We start from the raw sequence: 20323 nt of genomic DNA, 5'->3' as shown, positions 1-20323 counted from the left end.
TGTTTTAAGAGATTACAAACTACTCATGAAAAATGAACAAAAGCTGGGATTACATTAGGATTTTAAATGTCTGTAAAATGTGTACCGTGCAAAGGAAAAATGATATACTTGTATGTTTAGAAAAATTTCTTTTAAGACTTTAAAAACTGACATCAATTATATAGGAGCAAAACTATTCTGAAAAACACAGACTCCAAAAATATAAAAAGCTTCATCAAAAACCCCTGCTATAGTAATTCAGAAAGGGAAAGATGCATAAGTGGGTGTGAAAGGCCTTATGTCAGTCAATAGGAAAGATCACACCCATCACTGTGAACTTGCTCTCTTACTGAGCATATTTCTCAGTGCTCCTTTTATGTCTCGATTCCTTAGACTGTAGATAAAGGGATTCAGCATGGGTGTGACCACAGTGTACATCACAGCCACAATTACATCCTTGTTATTATTGTCCTTAGGTGAAGGAAAAGAGTATAGCCCAATAATGGCTCCATAGTACAGAGAAACCACAGAGAGGTGAGAGCCACATGTGGACAAGGCTTTGAAGATTCCCTTGGTGGAGGGAGTTCTTAGGATAGTGGCCCCAATGTATCCATAAGAAACCAGAATACATATCAATGGCACAGTTATGATCACCACTCCTACAGTGAAGATAACCAGTTCATTGATGGTGGTATCTGAGCTCAACAGCTTAAGCAGAGCAGAGAGATCACAGAAGAAGTGGGGCAGAGTATTGTCCCCACAGAAAGAGAGACAGGTAAGTAGAAGGGTATGCAAAATGGCACTGGCAAAGGACAAGACCCAGCACATAATTAACAGTAGGACACAAAGGCTCTGACTCATGATAGTGGTATAGTGCAGAGGGTGGCAGATAGCTACATATCTGTCATAGGCCATGGAGGTCAGAAGAAAGCTATCGAGATCTCCAAAAAATAGGAAAAAATACATCTGGGAAATGCACCCAGTGTATGAGATGGACTGACTGTGCGTCAACATATTCACAAGCATCTTTGGAGCTGTGACTGAGGAGAAAGAGATGTCTGTGAAGGCCAAGTGACTGAGGAAGAAGTACATGGGGGTGTGGAGATGAGAGTCCAGCCTGATGAGCAGGATGATGAGCAGGTTCCCCAGCACTGTGGTCAGGTACATGGCCAGGAAGAGGGCAGAGTACATGTCATTCAATTCTGGATTGATAGGGAGCCCCAGGAGGATGAACTCAGATGTGATACTATGATTATTCCTTCTGATGCAGCTCATTTTCTCCTTTTCTAGAAATGAACAAAATAGAAAAGTGAAAAAGAAGTGCTGTGGCTGTTATGTAACATTCCCCACATTTTAAAACCAGCCTCTCTGTTCATTTAACCCCAACTCAACAGTGTTTGGCAATACCAGCATAGTAATGATCATCTGGTCAAGGCACATCAACCCCATAATTTTTGGAGATGCTGGAAAGTACTGTTTTGGGTATTCATTATGGAAATCCAAGATTAAGTACTTAAGATATAAGGCCAAGAGAATCACTAGTGTCTGCTGACAGGGGGATACAACCACTCTTGAAAGCAGTCTGGTGGTTTCTCAGAAATTTGGACATAGCACTACCTAAGAACCCAGCTATACAACTCCTGGGCATATACCCAAATGCTGCTCTGACATATAATAAGTACACATGTTCCACTATGTTAATAGTAGCTTTATTTATAATAGCCAGAAGCTAGAAAGAACCCAGATGTCCTTCAACAGAGGAATGGATACAGAAAATGTGGTACATCCACACAATGGAGTACTACTCAGTTATTAAAAACAATGACTACATGAAATCCTTAGACGAATGAATGGAACCAGAAAATACTATCCTAAGTGGGGTAATCCAATCACAAAAGAACACATATGTTATGTATTCACTGATAAGTGGATATTAGCCCTAAAGCTCAGAATACCCAAGAAACAATTCACAGAGCATACATATAAAGCTCAAGAAGAAGCAAAACCAAAAATGTGGTTGCTAAGTCCTTCTTAAAAATATACACAGGAGGAAATAACAGGACAAAGAATGAAGTAGAGATCGAAGGAAAAGCAATCCAAAGACTGCCACACATGGCATCCCATATGCAGCCACCTAACCCAGTTACTTGCTGATGCCAACAAGTGCTTGCTGACAGGAGCCTTATATGGATGTCTCCTGAGAGACTCTGCCAGAGCCTTACTGATACAGATGAGGATGCTTGTAGCTAACCATCGGAATGAGCATGGGGACCCCAATGGAGGAGTTAGAGAAAGAACTAAAGAAGCTGAAGGAGTTTGCAATCCCATAGAAAGAAAAACAATATCAAGTAAGTATACCCCCTATCCAGAGATCCCAGGAATTAAATCACCAACCAAAGAGCATACATGGAGGGGCTGCCATCTCTAGCTGGATATGTAGTGGAGGATGGCATTGTTTGACATCAATAGGAGGAGAAGCCCTTTGTCTTGTGAAGGCTTGCTTCCCCAATGTATGGGGAATTCCACTGTGTTGAGTTGGGAGTGGGTGGGTGAGAGTGGGAGCATCTTCATAGAAGGAGAGGAGTGGGAATGGGACAGGGGAAAAGGAAATAACATTTGAAATGTAAATACATAAAATATCCAATAAAAAAAGCTACGAAATTTGAGCTCATGTTCATCCTGGAAATGTATAAGGTTGAAGAATTACTGGGAAGCTAGTTTATGAAAGTTCTTTCCAGTTTAGAATATTCTACTTCTAGTCTCTGCAAAGTAAAAAAATATTGGTTCACCAAAGAACATGTTTAACAAAAGAAGTAACCACATTTCTAAATATCTTCTGTCTGCTAATGTGGAGAGCAAAATTGTAGAGTGGTGTTGTCCATAAGAACCTATAGTTGCTTCAATAACTTAGACATAACTCATTTGCTTATGCTTGGATTGTGGCAGCAAAAATTAAATAAAGACAAATAAAATTGAAAGGATGTGCAGTAAATTTGGAAGAAAACCCAGCAACATGTACTGAGAAATAAAGGTAAGCAAAAAGGGGTATTTTCCACTCTTTTTTCAGGAAGTAAATATGACTCATTGTCAATGAAATTGTTATATATACATTTCTTTTTATGGTATCATCTAAAAATTTAGACAGAATGTTCAATACAAATTTCCAGTTTAGCTTACTGGCATACTACATTAAACATAGAAATCACAGCTAATAATACACCTTGGCATACACTGAAACACACAGATACTTTGAGTATGACAACATACATCTCCATACCTTCTTCTGTGTGATCTCTTAGGTGATGGGAATAGATACTTCCAGCCAAAAATAAAATGATGGTAAAATCCTTCCATTCATTTCAAGATGACATAGAAGTTGTTAAAACAGATTGAATCTCTTAGGACATCCATATCACACTTCAGTGGGCAAAAGAATTACAAACTAATACTCAAGCAAGATAGATATATCAATATACTTTTGGTCAGAACTGCTGAAAAACTGGAATGGGTTATAAGCTTTCAAACTTCCAAGATCACCTAAGGGGCAATGTACCCATTCCCAGCTCAAATTAGAGAGAGTGAAATATAATTGCTTTATTCCTTGGTGCTCTTCTGGGAATGGAACTACTTGTTGCAGCACACATAAGAATAAACCCTTGGAGAATGCATGCTATTAATGACAAATAACCAGTAGGAACTTGGTGGCTACAAAGAGTTTCGCTTTCTTGGTTTCCTTGAAGAAAATGTGATTCAGAGTCAATAATGGACCAAACTGAATGCTAAGAGTGATAAGCAAAATCTCTTGCTTCTGAACTCTATGACTTTTTTTGGTGTGTGTATGTCTGTGTGTGTGTGTGTGTGTGTGTGTGTGTGTGTGTTTATGTGCTTATATGTGTTTGTATATGTGTGTGAGTAGGTGCACATGATATATGAATATGAGTATGAGGGTCAGAATTCAATTTAAGGGTATTTTCATCCTCAGTTATTTTTCTGCCTTATATTTTTAATTCATTTTTTAATTATTCACTTTACATTCTCCACAGTGTCTCCCTCCTGTTCATTACCCCACAATCCTTTCCCTACCCCCCAACCTTCCCTTTTCTGAGTGTGTGGTTTTCCCCTGGGTATACTCCACCTTGGCACTTCAAGCATCACTGAGGCTAGGCACTTCATCTTCCACTGATGCTAGGCAAGGCAGTCTAGCTAGAAGAACATATTCAACATACAGGGTCTCTCACTGAAACTTGAGATCATTGATTGACTAGATTGGTTGGTCTGTTAGCCCCAAAGATACTCTTTTCCCACCTTCTCCATACTGAGATTATAGACAAACCATACTATGCTCAATAGTTTTTAAAAAGGTATTAATTTTTTAGACTTTCATATATGGTACCTTCAGTATTCTCTCCATTTCATCACAGATCCACACCTTCCATTATATATATATTTATACAACTTGTGTTTTTTAATTCATTAATTAATTTGTTTATTTTACATCCTGATCCCAGGGTCCCTTCCTTTTTCTTCTTCCCCTTCTCTCTTACGTCTCCTCCCTTCATCTTCCCATCGCTTTCCCCTCAGATTAGGGGAGGCCTCCTATGCATATCAACTGCCCTTGGCATATCAAGCTACAGTAGGACTAGGTATATCTTCTACTGAGGTTAGTCAAGACAGTCCAGTTAGGAGAAAGGAATCCAGACAGCACAGTCAGAGACAGCCCCGCCTCCTGCTGTTAGTTGCCCAAAATGAAGACCAAGCTGCACATCTGTTCAGTATGTGTAGAGGGCCTAGGTCTGTCCCATGCATGCTCTCTGGTTGGTGGTTCAATCTCAGTGAGACCCTATGGTCCCAGGTTACTTGATTCTTTAGGTTTTCTAGTACTGTCCTTGACCTTTCTGGCTTCTTCAGTCATTTTTCTCCTTCTTCCACAATATCCCCTAAGCTCTGCCTAATGTTTAGCTGTGGGTCTTTGCATCTTTTTCCATCTCAGATGAGAGTTATGCTATGTTCCTGTCTTCAAGTACAGCAGAAAATTACTAACAGTGTCAGGGGTGGGCTCTCTCTTACAGTATGGATCTCAAGGTGGACCAGTCATTGTTTGGACATTCCCTCATTTCTGCTCCATCTTCATGGATGCACATATTTTTCCATTTATTTATTATTTATTTATATCTCAATTGCAGCCACTCCTTTCCTCCCAGTACTCCCTTACATAGCCATTCTCCCAACTCCCCTCCCCTTCTCCTCTGACAACCCACTCTGGTACATCAAGTCACAGCTGTACTAGGAATATCCTTTTCCACTGAGGACAGGCAAGGCATCCTAGTTAGGGGAACAGGATCCACAGGCAGGCAACAGAGTCAGGGACAGCCCTGGTTCATTTATTTGTGGACCTACATGAAGACAAAGCTGCACATCTGCTACATATGTGAATGTAAGCTAAGTCCAACCTATGTACGCTATTTAGTTGATTACTCAGTCTCTGGGAGCCCCAAAGGGTCCATATTAGTTGCCTCTGTTGCTCTTCTTGTGGAGTCCCTATCCTCATGGGTCCCTTAATACTTCCCCCAACTCTTTCACAAAACTCCAGGAACTCTGTCTTATGTTTGGCTGTGGATATTTGCATCTGTCTTTGTTAGTTCCTTGGGTGGAGGCTTTAAAAGGACAAGTATGCTAGGTTCCTGTCTGCAAGTATAACAGCATATCATTAATAGTGTCAGAGATTGGTTCTTGCCCATGGGATGGGTCTCAAATTGTGCCAGATATTGAAGTGCTCAATCTTTATTTCTGCACTACTTGTAGGCAGGGCAAATTTTGGTTTGAAGATTAAATGGTTGGGTTGTGGACCCCATCCTTCCATTGGAAATCTTGCCTGGCTACAGGAAGTGGCCATTTCAGTTCCATATCCTCTATTTTTAGGAGTCTTAAGAAGTGGGTTCACCCTAATATTGGGAGTTTCCATTGTCCTAGGTTTCTAGCTCATCCCAGAGATGCCCCCAATATGATTCCAGTTCTCTCTCTGTCAGTCCTCCTAACACTCGGTCTTCTTGTTACCCTCAAAATTTCCTCCACCAAATTTTATCTCTCTCTCCACCTATAATGTCTATTTCATTTCCCCTTCTCAGTTTGACTCAAGCATTCTCAATTAGTCCCTCCTCATTACTTAGCTCCTTTGGGTGTGTGGATTATAGCATGGTTATCCTGTGCTTTATGGCTACTATCTACTTTTAATTAGTACATATCATGTTTATTTTTCTGGGTCTGGGTTACCTCACTCAGGATTTTCATGATGTCTTTGTTTTTAATACCTGGGTAAAATTCTATTATGTAAGTATTTTCTTTATTCTTCAGCTGAAGGACATCTATATTATTTCCACTTTCTAGCTTTCACAAGCTGATATGAACACAGTTGAGCAAGTGACCTTGGGTATTGTTCAACATCATTTGAGTATATGTCAGGAGTAGTATAGCTGGGTCTTGAGGTAGACCTATTCTCAATTTTCTGAGAAAGCGTGGTTTTCCCTTTTCCTTGGGGGTTGTTGGCCAATGGGAGCAGAGTCAAAGAACCAGGTTCTGACAGTCTGTGAGTACAGTTGAATGGTAAATTACAGGAATCAGCTTCAACAAGGAAGTTCAACTTTTTCTTCCAGGGTGAGGGGAACATATAGGCAGAGGGCAGCAACTAGGTGGTGAGAGGTTCTGTTATGCTTCATTTGCATTAGGCATCACATTTCTATCATCTGCATGGGAGCACAATAACCCCATTATAATACAGGAAGCATGGGGAATGTTCTTTTAGGGAATTACATTGAAGGTCATAATTAAGGTAAGTCCTGCAACAATGCCTAGGGACATCTACCAAATAAGGCCAGGCAGAGAGTAGGGAGCCCCAATGGCGGAAAGGATTCCTCCATTTTATGTAGAACTCAGAAAGCTGTCCAGACATGGTGAACTGCAACCTTTAGCAGTAGGACCCTCCAACAACAACAACAACAAAATCAAATTGTTTTCCAAAGTGATTATACAAGTTTGCATTCCTACCATCAAAGGAGGAATGTTCCCCTTGCTCCACTGTTTTGCCCACATGAACTCTTTGCTCTGACTCCTTCTGGAAGATGGAATCTCAGGAATCTAATTTTGATTTGCATTTTCCTGATGACTAAGGAAATTGGACATTTCTTTAAGTGCTTCCCAGATATTAGAGAGTCCTCTGTGAAGAATTGTGTTTAGTTTTGTATCCCACTTATTAACTGGGTTATTTGGTATATTGATGTTTAATGCCTTGAATTCTTTATATATTTTAGGTATCAGTTCTCTGATTCATGTAGGGTTGGTAAAGATCAGATAAACAATTTAAATAGAACCATAATCCCCAATGAAATAGAAGCAGTCATTAAAAGTCTCCCTATCCAATAAAAGCTCAGAACCAGATGGTTTTAGTGAGGAATTCTACCATATTTTTAAAAAAGCACTAATACCAACATTTCTCAAACTGTTCCACAATATTGCCAAATTTATTCTATGAGGTCACAGTCACTCTGATACCTAAACCATACAAAAATTCAACAATGAAAGACAATTTCAATGTCTGCATTTTAAAAAAATACACAAGTTTTGGTGCTGCTTATATAATCTTAGATTTTACCATTCACTGGCATGGGTTGACTCCACTCTGGAAGAAAACAAAATTCTTCCTCTTTTAGAACCTATCATTTCCCAACAGTTCCAAATGAGACTTGACATCTATCCCCATCCCCAAGACTGGAATTTTGTATAGCTTAAGTTTACAGAAGTCCTGTGCATGACATCTCAATTGCTGTAGTTGACCTATTGTTTTCACAAAGAACTAGAGACTATGGATGACAGCAAACAAGCTAACCTTTACATATATGCAGAATAAGTGGAATTCAGAAGACAGTATTGATGATCCTGGAGTCAGATTTGAGGAGGATTTGAGATATCACATGGGTATTGGGAACTAAATCTGGGTCCTCTTTAAGAGCACCAAATGCTCCTAACCACTGAGAGTCATCTCCCCAGTACCAAATTACCATTTTGATGTTTAAGGTTTTTTTAAGGGTCCTAAAGTAAACAGAGAGGAGTTCAAAAGTCCATAGCTGGGGAAAGCATCTAAAATTTATTACCAATTATGGAAATATTCTGGTTCACAGGTCCATCTAGCTTCTGACTTCAAACATTTTGTTATTTTTATTACTCTTCTCTTCGTGAATTTTGTCTTTTAAAAATCTCTTACAAAACATAATTGGATGAGATAAACGAAATAGGTGCTTTACTCAAAAACATGAGAAACTTTCAAGAAAAGTGGTAGAAGCTTTTTAAATTTCATTTGTGAAGGAGCTTGTAATCAAAGGGACCTTGTTGCCAAAATCCAGGTGTGTCTTCCTAGAAAGCATGTTTTACTATAGATCAATGGTTCTCAGCCTTCCCAATGCTGTGGCCATTTAAGATAGTTCCTCATGTTGTGGTGACCCCAGCCATAAAATTATTTTGTTACTGCTACACAACTGTAATTTTGCTAGTTGTGAATTGTAGTATAAGTATTTGACATGCAATACACAGTTTGAGAACTGCTACTATAGATCGTTATTATCAACCAATATAGTGGTTAAAGCGCTTAATGATATGTATAAAGAAAACAGTAAAACATCTCAATTTCAATGTCACCCCGTGCTGCACTAATTTTGTCAGTTCTAATAGGGACAGCGGATTTGGGTATCATAACTATTCACTAACAAGGCTCTGGGGAACTCTGTTTTATGACTTCCTATATCTATTGGCACTGAAAGCAGAGTTTGTTCAACTCTTTTCTAGGACTTATTAGTCTGATGAAACAGCAGCTCTGTGTCTGTCAGATAAGGCTTCCAACTGAAAACATAAAATACATGAAAATTTCTCGAAACTTTGTTCAAGTGGAATCAGAAGTTCTGTCTCACACTGGCACTCTGTCCTTGTGATGCTGGTAACTGGCCATTCACTGTGACTCTGTGGAGATGGAGTCTGAGTCTCAATTCTTGGCTAACCTGGAACTGAGGGTTTGATTACACATCAGTGACTTGATCAGACCCTTCCTCTGCAGAAATAAACAAATACAATAAATGAGTCAAACTTGAAAAAAAAAGAGTTTTCAGCAAAGAAACTCATTTTTCTGGATTTTCCTCTTAAAGCAGATAAATGAAACTATGTCTCTTGCAGCTTTGCATTCAACTATGACCTTGAATTGTCTTTGTGATCATTTCTTCACTTTGTGAACTCCTCTTCATCTAGAACCCTGGCATTCTTTCCTTCAAGTTTCTAGTTCTTCTACATAGTATCTCATATACATTGAATGATTTGACTTTTGCTTTGGTCTATTTGCTATTTGATTTTGATATTCTATCCTCAGAACCCTGATTACTGTCAATCCTGTTAAAAACCTTGTCAGGAGGATTATGAGTCTCTCTTTCTGTATAAATACTTTTGTGTGGCTTTCTTCTCAGTGTACAGGGTAGCAGCGAGCATGGGAACTTGACGTAAACTGTTACAGCATACCAGGTCCATGTCCTGAAGTACGTTTACCATAAGGCTCACCTGTCTCACACTTGTTGACTGATGCAATAGATGAAGAGGCAGTGGTGGTAAGTGAAGGGACTGCTTGACTTGGATGACAGGAGGTAAACCAATTCATGGAAACACGTCACTGATGTCTCAAAGACATGCAGACATTTCTGAGAGGAAGATTCCAAAAAGGATGACAAAGATTTTCAGGGAAAAGTAAAACTAGGAAATAGAGCAAGAGGTGCAAATCCAAAGTATTAATCTGAATATCAAAAAGACAGAATGCAAAAACATGTGGACTTATAGTGGTAAAAGTAGCTTGTAGGTAAGAGCCCCTACTGCCAAGCTTGCTTATCCGGGTTGGATCCTTAGAATCCACATGGTAGAAGGAGAGAACAGGCTGTTGTAAGTTGTCCTCTGATCTTTACACTGGTGCAGGTAGAAGTAGGCATGTATGCACATGCACACATGCATAATACAACCCCTAATAAATAAATAAATAAATAAATATTTTAAATGTCCCTTTTAAAAATAAATTATTTTATCTACTTATATTCCAAATGGTGTCCCCCTTCATGGAGTCTCCCACTCTTTTATATAGTGATAAAATGATGGATTCATTTTATGTTTTCTCTAAAATAACACACAAGCCCTTTGAAATAAAGAAAGGAAACAAATATTTATATGGAAATAGGGGTTCTGTAAGTCAAGGATTCATGGAATTATCAGAGAGCCTGCATTCTTTGTCTTGAAGAAATTTAAAATGCATTGGCTCTTAGGAGAATCTTTTCCTCTGAGAATGTGGTTATTTGAATGTGTTCAGTCACTGGAGTCTAATCTTTTTGAGGAATCACGCTTCTGTTGTGATTAATTATAATTGATTAATTAAACCAGAGACAACATTGGTGGTAACTCCTTATCTCTTGTAAAAGTTGTGAAATTTGGAGATGTGATAGTCAATTCGGTGTGTGTAAATTTTATAGGTTCACAGGCCTGTAATCATTCTCAGATTCTCCTCTTGGGAAAGTTTGAAATTTTGACTTAGAAATCTAAACACTACTTCAGAGAATCCTTTGGTTTCCAGATAGATTTCTCTTTAGAAGTGAACTCTGATTAAAAAGCGTTTTAGGAACATGGCGATGTTGTTGAAGAAAAGCTCTAAGGCCTTGTTATTTTTATCTGAAAAAAGGATCAAAGATTGAGAGAATGAATCATTCAACTGCCATTTATTATAAAATGGGTCATCATGAAGGACTTTCTTTTGCACATTTTCAGATAATCTCAAGAAAGAATATATAATTTTGTTCACATTAGCATATTCTAGCATGATAGAAGAACTAATAGGGCTTGATTTGACTAAGGCTGGGTAGTCATAGAGATGACCATGCCTCTGGAAGATGACCCTCATTGGATGAATGCTCCTTGTATCACAGACTGCACCGGGGAAGAGAGAGGGACAGTAGAAAGTAAGGAATTCTTCAGGAGAAAATGAAAGGCATTAAATCCAAATAGTAGGAAACATTTGCACTAGGAGTAGTGAATTGAAATACAGATGTGGATGTTGATGGATCAGAGGCCAGTGCCTGTATCTTGAGACTCAACTCTACATTCTGACTGTCTTTTCTGACCTACAGATGCTCTATACTCATGGAAAACCAGTCCAGTGTCTCTGAATTTTTCCTACAAGGAATATCAGGATTTCCAGAGCAACAGCAGCTACTCTATGGACTTTTTCTATGTATGTATCTTGTCACCTTGACTGGGAATGTACTCATCATCATGGCCATTGGCTCAGACCCACACCTTCACACTCCTATGTACTTCTTTTTGGCCAACCTGTCCTTTGCTGACATGGGTTTAATATCATCTACAGTGACCAAGATGTTGTTTAATGTTCAGACTCAGCGCCATACCATCTCCTATACTGGTTGTCTCACACAGATGTATTTCTTCCTGATGTTTGGTGATCTGGACAGCTTCTTCCTGGCTGTGATGGCCTATGATCGCTATGTAGCTATCTGTCACCCCCTCCACTATTCCACAATCATGAGGGCCAGAGTCTGTGTCCTGATGCTTGCCCTGTGCTGGGTTCTCACTAACATAGTTGCCCTAACTCATACTCTCCTCATGGCTCGACTGTCCTTCTGTGTTGTTGGGGAAATAGCTCACTTTTTTTGTGACATTACTCCTGTTCTGAAACTCTCATGCTCTGACACTTATGTCAATGAACTCATGGTTTTTGCCTTAGGAGGTACAGTGCTCATGCTCCCTTTTATATGTATTGTTATCTCCTATATCCACATTGTATTTGCCATCCTGAGGGTTCGAACCCCTGGTGGGGGTACAAAGGCATTTTCTACCTGTAGCTCCCACCTTTGTGTGGTCTGTGTTTTCTATGGAACACTCTTCAGTGCCTACCTGTCCCCTCCCTCTGTAGTCTCTACAGAAAAAGATATTGCAGCTGCTGCAATGTATACTGTGGTAACTCCCATGTTGAACCCCTTCATCTACAGCCTAAGAAATAAGGACATGAAAGGGGCCCTAAAGAGGCTCCTTTTTCATAGGAGAATTTTATCTTCTTAAATACAAGAGTAATGTTCAGTGAAGAAACACAGTCTGTATCAAACAACTTTCTTCTCATTTAAGGTTTCATACATATTAAGTACAAGATTGATGTCAAGTTACTTATCCTCATTGAACTTTAGTCTTCCCTTGTATAAAGACTATAGAAAATAATATTTACTAATTTAATGTCTTGTTTACTTTTTCTTTTCTCTATTCTGTCTTTTTTATTTAAGATAGGCCTTGATATACAACCCAGGCTAACTTTATATTCGTTGTAGCCTAAGTTGGCCTTTAACACACAATTCTCAGTCTCTGAGTGTTAGATTCTCAGACTGAACATAAACACTCAGTTCAGTGGTTCTATTTAATAAGATGAGTTGGAAGATTGAATATGATAAGCTGGAAAAATGTATCAGATGCAATAACCAATGTAGTAGATGCCAAACCAAGGGGATCAGATTGTGTGCTCACTTTGGTTTCCCCGATGATTCTGTCAGCTCAGGATATAGAGAACCACCAAGGGCTGATTATTTCTCCATGGTCAACTGTCTAACACTCTTCCACACAGGCAAGCTAGCTACTACTGTATTAAAAATTCTAAATATATTTCTTTCTTGATACATAAACTTTATCCCGGGCTGTAAAGTTTAAACTTCTACCTCCTTAAAGTCACCCATTCCTAATGTGTTGTTGATAAGGCAATGATTTATACAGCAGTACAAATTATTGCTAAGTGTTCGCACCTTGATTATGCAAAGAGATTTTTCTCTGGGATCAAATATGAGTGATAAGTTTGCTTGCTCATCATCCCTATTTAAGGTATCTACTTTTATTTGCTTAGAACTCATAGTGTTAAAGCTGCCAGTCTTCAAGTTACTCCCCAAATTCCCTAAGGTTATTCAACATAATCAAAATCATCCCAGCCACCTAGGTTTCCATTCTTAATATCTGTTCACAAAGCCAAAAATGAGAGCTTTCCTCAGATGTAATGAAGCTTCCCTTCATTACTATGACCTGTGCGGTATGCCTCCAAATTATACTCTTTCCATCTTCATATCATGATATTCACCCACTTATTGTCTGTTACCCAATGTACAATGACCAATTTTTTCAATTTCCAAATATATACATTGATTATCCAAGTGCCTATATTACTTAATATGGCATTTTGCCTCCTGGATAAAAAATTACTTATGAACCTACTAGATTAATATGTGATGCCCTCTTGACATATATACATATATATCTATATCTATATCTATCTATCTATATATATATATATATCTGTGTTTTAGAAACACAACCCCTTTTTAATTTTCTTGGACTTATGTTTTTATAACACCTTTAGTTTATTCTATTAATCTGTCTAGACTGTCATTTGTCCCATGCATATCACTCCTGCACACCCTTTAAAAGAGTTGAAAATTTCCTTCATCATTATATTTTTCCCTAATCTAAACAGCATTTCCTAAGTCCCCTCTTGTGATACTTCTTGTAATTATGCTATTGAACTAAACCTTAACTACAAAATACATGTAATGGTCTGTTTTTTATATCATTATTGTGAAGATCAACAGAGATAGAACAGATACAAGAAGCTATGAACACATGTTCTGTAACACAGAATCATGCAAAAAATATGATCATTTTATTTTTATAGTAAGGTGTTGCCCAAGTTTTGTCTTTTTCTTATTCTATATGGTTAGACATAGACTCAATGCTTGCTATAAAATAGGTAATGTGCTAAATGGCCGCTGCTAGCTATGAGATGAGTGAAGTAACACTATCTTTTGACTTAATTATAGATACATTAATGTATCTATGTGATAATCTTATGTCATTCATATATATTTATATATGAATACACACACACACACACACACATATATATATATATGAATCATATATGCACATGGAATTGGCTGGGACTGAGTTTTCTGTTAACATGATGCTAATCAGGGAAATTACAGAGAAGTTTTCTTTGTTACTGTTCTCAAATCAAGAAACCTTGACTGCTGAAGTGGAGCAACTGAACTCACAACAATGAGTTGTTAGAAAAGGTGTTAGAGAAGGCACAAAATATTTTCTTCTCCCAGCTCACCTTTATTATATCTATTTTTGTAAATGAGGAAAGTATTGAATTGGAGGCAAAGGAATGATATGATACTTACTTTAAAGTGCATATTGTCCCAGTTCTATGCACTTGCTGCACCAATGTTGGGATCTTTTAAAAATTCTTATGAACAAAAATATTTCCAGGAAATAAAAGGAGTGATTGAAATTATTCTAACATTTACTGACCTACCAAGATTCAAATATGATAATCTCACACATCTGTGCTCTAGCAACACAAAACCTTTTAAATTTCTTTGATCTTAGCGTGCTATTGTAATCCCTGGTTTATTCTATCCCTATGTCTAGACTTTCATTTGCCTTGCTGCATATCAATCCTGCCCACCCTTCAAAATTCTAACACTGAATTTTCCAAATATAGAGGCAAAATAAATTGACAACATTAACACAGAATTCACTTTTTATATTAATGGGATACAAGGAAAACAGAAAAGAAGTGTGCCAGAATGTACTTTGAGAAATTAAATATTTACTGATTACATGATCCATAATGAGATGACAATCATAGGTGTAATATTTGGAGATATGTGGATATGTAGGTTTATTATAAGGATGTGAAATATGTCATTATGTTGAGATTGCTGCCCTGTTGACGAGCTTCTTCAAAGCTTCCTTCATGTCTCTGTTCCTTATGCTATAAATGAAGGGGTTCAGCAATGGAGTGACCACTGTGTACATCACAGAAGCAATTACACCCTTGTCACTAGAAGTGCTGGATGAAGGTATAAGGTAAAGTCCAATAATTGCACCATAATACAGAGATACCACAGAGAGGTGGGAGCCACATGTGGACAAAGCTTTATAGATCCCTTTGTTAGATGAAACTTTCAGAATGGTGGCCCCAATGTGGCCATAGGAGATCAAGATGCATATTAATGGCAGAGTAATGACTATTGTGCCTGCTGTAAAAATGACCAGTTCATTGAGGGAGATGTCTGAGCATGAGAGCTTCAGTAAGGCAGCGAGGTCGCAAAAGAAATGAGGAATGGTGTTGTCAGCACAGAAGGACAGGCGGGCCAGGAGGAGGGTGTGAGATAGGGCACTAACACAGGATAGGATCCAGGACATTGCTACCAGTAAGATACAGAGTTCCTCTCTCATGATGGCCGTGTAGTGCAGGGGATGACAGATGGCCACATACCGATCATATGCCATTGAAGTGAGAAGAAAGTTGTCCAGGTCAGTGAATAATATGAAAAAATACATCTGTGCTATACACTCTGTATAGGGAATGGATGAATCCTGAGTATGCATGTTCCTCAGCATCTTGGGTACAGTGACAGATGAAAAGGAGATGTCAGTGAGGGCCAAGTGGCTGAGAAAGAAGTACATGGGGGTGTGGAGGTGAGAGTCCAGCCTGATGAGGAGGATGATGAGCAGGTTCCCCAGCACTGTGGTCAGGTACATGGCCAGGAAGAGGGCAGAGTACATGCCTTGTTCTTCTGGCTTGATGGGGAGCCCCAGGAGGATGAACTCAGACACAGTACTCTGGTTATCTTTTCTCATGTTATTCTTCTATTTGCTGTGAACAGATGATATCAAAGAATGTAGAAACAAGCAGATGTTGATTTACAGCAAGGCAATAAATGCACCATTCATATTTTTATGAATGTTATATGCTGGTAATACTCAGCCATTTAAAATGGGTTGCAACTGAAATGTGAGAATTTGCCAAAGTATTAGAGTTTAATAATTAGCATCATTGGCATTCAACAGCATCTGGGGACAAAGCAAGTGAACCACATGATGACTTGCAGCTGCAAAACCAGGAAGTACCTACACTGTTTTAGGAGAGGTTTTTGGACCTTCAAATTACAGTGTGAACATTTGAAATGTTTTAAAATCTCTTCTAGTTCCCATCTACTCCCAGAGCTGGGGCTTTCCCACAGCCCTTGGACACAAAACCTGCCCACAAAGATCTGTTCTGCCAGGAGCACTCTGCCTCCTAAACCCTCAGCCCTCAGGTGAGACCCCACTTTCTCCCTATTGACTGTCCAAAGAGAGACCCACTGGGAACATGCCGGGCATGGGAGCCACAGGGCTGCCTAGGATAGGACCCTTCCACTATCCATCTATGCCCAGAGCAGGGACTGTCCCACAGCTCTCTGACAAAAAAACCTGTGATAGAACTTGTTGACCAGCAGCTCTTTCACTTCAAAGATGACAGGCTCACAGGCTCACAGGCAAGACAAACTCAATTTAGAGACAACAAGACCAACTAAAATCAGAGATAACCAGATGGCAAAAAGCAAGCACGGGAACCTAAGCAACAGAAAACAAGGCTACTTGGAATCATCAGAACTCAGTTCTCCCTCCATAGCAAATACTCACTATCCCAACACATCAGTAAAACTATGTTTGGATTTAAAATCGGATCTCATGATGATGATAGAAGACTTTAAGAAGGACATAAGTAACTCCCTGTTACTACCCATAAGACAACACAGGTAAAAAACTAGAAGTCTTTAAGAGGAAACAAAAATATCCCTTAAAGAATTACAGAAAACACAATAAAACAGGTGAAGGGATTGAACAAAACTATCCAGGAGCTAAAAATGGAAATAGAAACAATAAAGAAAACACAGAGGGAGATAGAACTCTGGATATAGAAAACATAGGAAAGACAACAGGAGTTATAGATTCAAGCATCATCAACAGAATACAAGAGATTGAAGAGAGAATCTCAGGGGCAGAAGATTCCATAGAAAACATTAGACAAAGAAAACATTAGACACAATAGACAAAGAAAATGCAAAGAGCAAAAAGCTCCTATCCCAAAACATCCAGGAAATCCAGGACACAATGAGAACACCAAACCTAAGGATAATAGGCAGAGAAGAGAATGAAACTTTCCAACTTAAAGGGCCAGTAAAAATCTTCAACAAAATTATAGAAAAAAAATTTTGCTAACCTAAAGAAGGAGATGCCTACGAGCATACAAGCAGCCTACAGAACTCCAAACAGTTTGAACCAGAAAAGAAATTCATCCCGTCACCTAATAGTCAAAACATTAAATGCACAAAACAAAGAAAGGATATTAAAAGCAGTAAGAGAAAAAGGTCAAGTAACATATAAAGGCAGACTTATCAGAATTGAAGCAGACTTCCAACAAAAAATATAAAAGCTAGAATATCCCGGACAATAGTCATACAGACCCTAAGAGAACACAAATGCCAGTCCAGGCTACTATATCTAGCAAAACTCTCAATTAACATAAATGGAGAAACTAAGATATTACATGACAAAGCAAAATTTATACAACATCTTTCCACTAATCCATCCCTATGAAGGATAATAGATTGAAAAATTCCAACACAATGAGGGAAACTATACCCTAGAAAAGGCAAGAAAGTAATGTTCTTCTAAGAAATGCAAAAAAGGAGAGACACACAAACATAATTCCACCTCTACCAACAAAAATAACAGAAAACAACAATTACTATCCCTTAATATCTCCTAACATCAATAGACTCAAGTCCCCAATAAAAAGATATAGACTAACAGACTGGATACATAAAGAGGACCCAGCATCTTGCTGTATATAGGAAATGCACCTCAGTCACAAAGACTGATACTACCTAAGAATAAAAGGCTGAGAAAAAAATTTCAAGCAAATAGTCCCAAGAAACAAGCTGGACTAGCCATTCTAATATGAAATAAAACTGAATTTAAATCAAAAGTTATAAAAAAATATAAGGAAGGGTACTGTATATTCATCAAAGGAAGATATACCAAGATGAACTCTCAATTCTGAACCTCTATGCTCCAAATGCAAAGGTACCCACACTGAGAAAAGAAATTTTACTAAATTTCAAAACATATATTACACCACACACAATAATGGTAGGAGTCTTCAACCCACAACTCTCATCAATGAATAGATCACAGAAACAGAAACTAAACAGAGACACAATGAAATTAATTGAAGTTATGAACCAAATGGATTTAACAGATATCTATGTAACATTTATCCTAAAACAGAAGAATATACCTTCTTCTTAGCACCTCATGGTACCTTCTCCAAATTTGACCACATACTTGGTCACAAAACAGGCCTCACTTGATACAAGGAGATTGAAATAGTTCTATGCATTCTATCAGATCACCATGGACTAAGGCTTGTCTTCACCACAAAGCCCACATACACATGGGAGCAGATCAATGCACTCTTCGATGACAACTTGGTCAAGGAAGAAATAAAGAAAGAAATTAAAAACTTTTTAGAATTTAGTGAAAATGGAGGTAAAATATACCCAAAGTTGTGGAACACAATAAAAGCAGTACTAAGAGGAAAGCTCATAGCTCTGAGTTCCTCTCAAAAGAAACTAGAGAGAGCATATACTAGCAGCTTGAAAGCAGACCTGAAAACTCTAGAACAAATACTATCAAATATAGCCAAGAAGAGTAGACAGCAGGAAATAATCAAACTCATGTCTGGAATCAACCAAGTAGAAATGAAGAGAACGATACCAAGAATCGACAAAAGCAGGAGCTGGTTCTTTCAACAAGATAAATAAACCCTTAGCCAGACTAACCAGAGGTTAGAGAAACAGAATCCAAATCAACAAAATCATAAATGAAAAGGGAGATATAACAACAGAAACTGAAGAAATTAAAAAAATGATCAGATCCTACCGCAAAAGCCTATAGTCAGCAGAACTGGAAAATCTGAATGAAATGGACAAATTTCTATACACACACCAGGTACCAAAGTTAAATCAGGATCAGATAAACCATATAAACAGTCATGTAACCCCCAAAGAAATTGAAGCAGTCATTAAAAGTCTCCCAACCAAAAAAAGCCCTGGACCAGATGGGTTTAGTGTAGAATTCTATCACGTCTTCAAAGAAGACCTTAATACCAATTCTCTTCAAAGTATTCCACAAAATAGAAACAGAAGGAACACTACCTAATTCCTTCTATGAATCCATAATTATGCTTGTACCTAAACTACAAAAAGACCTTACAAAGAAAGAGAACTTCAGACCAATTTTCCTCATGAATATCTATACAGAAATACTCAATAAAATTCTCACAAACCGAATCCAAGAACACATCAAGACGATTCTTCACCATGATCAGGCTTCATTCCAGACATGCAAGGATGATTCATTGTATGGAAATCAATCAATATAACTCACTATAACAAACTCAAGGAAAAAAATTACATGATCGTTTCATTAGATATTGAGAAAGCATTGGACAAAACTCAACACCCTTTTATGGTAAAAGTCTTGGAAAGATCAGCAATTCAAGTCCCATATATAAACGTAGTAAAAGCAATATACAGCAAACTAGTAGCCAACATCAAACTAAATGAAAGGAAACTTGAAGCAATCCAACTAAAATTGGGACTAGAGAAGGCTGCCCACTCTCTCTCTCTACCTATTAAATACAGCATGTGAAGTCCTAGCCATAGCAATTAGACAACAAGAAGAGGTGAAGGGGATACAAATTATAAAGGAAGAAGTCAAAATATCACTATTTGCAGACGATATGATAGTATACTGAAGTAATGTCAAAAATTCTACCAGAGAGCACCTATAGCTCTTAAATAACTTCAGTGAAGTGGCTGGATATAAAATTAACTCAAACAAATCAGTAGACTTCCTCTACTCAAAGGATAAACAGGATGAGAAAGAATTTATGGAAATGACACCCTTCACAATAACCACAAATTATACAAAATCCCTTGGTGTGACTCTAACCAACCAAGTGAACGATCTGTATCACGAGTAACTCAAGTCTTTGAAGAGAGAACTTGAAGAGGTTCTCATAAGTTGGAAATATCTCCCATGCTCATAGATTGGCAGGATTAATATAGTAAAAATGGCCATCTTGCCGAAAGCAATCTACAAATTCAATGTAATCCCCATCAAAATTCCAACTCAATTCTTCATAGGATTAGAAAGAGCAATTTGTAGATTCATTTGGAAAATAAAAAGACCCAGTACAACAAAAACTATTCTCAACAATAAAAACTTCTAGGTGCATTACAATGCCTGACTTCAAGTTGAATTACAGAGCACTCATGATAAAACCTACATGGTTGAGGCACAGAGTCAGGCAGGTAGATCGGTGGAAATGAAC

General features: G+C 38.1%; 3 protein-coding genes across 3 annotated transcripts; 1 reads left to right on the top strand and 2 right to left on the bottom strand.

Annotated features, from left to right (window-relative positions):
• Positions 1-306: 306 nt before the first annotated feature.
• Or1j20 (olfactory receptor family 1 subfamily J member 20) lies at positions 307-1254 on the bottom strand. The gene has a single exon (NM_001000386.1). The coding sequence runs from the start codon at positions 1252-1254 to the stop codon at positions 307-309; it is 948 nt and encodes a 315-aa protein (NP_001000386.1).
• A 9927-nt stretch (positions 1255-11181) lies between these two features.
• On the top strand, positions 11182-12117 carry Or1n1 (olfactory receptor family 1 subfamily N member 1). The gene is given in 1 exon segment (NM_020106.1): positions 11182-12117. A coding segment is annotated over 1 exon segment (936 nt).
• Positions 12118-14799: 2682 nt separating this feature from the next.
• Or1j4 (olfactory receptor family 1 subfamily J member 4) lies at positions 14800-15738 on the bottom strand. Its single transcript, NM_001000826.1, has one exon. The coding sequence runs from the start codon at positions 15736-15738 to the stop codon at positions 14800-14802; it is 939 nt and encodes a 312-aa protein (NP_001000826.1).
• Between the last annotated feature and the right edge of the window lie 4585 nt (positions 15739-20323).

Source organism: Rattus norvegicus, chromosome 3 (genome assembly GCF_036323735.1).
Source record: "Rattus norvegicus strain BN/NHsdMcwi chromosome 3, GRCr8, whole genome shotgun sequence".
Classification (NCBI taxonomy): Eukaryota; Metazoa; Chordata; class Mammalia; order Rodentia; family Muridae; genus Rattus; species Rattus norvegicus.
This window is presented reverse-complemented; position numbering and strand designations above follow the sequence as displayed.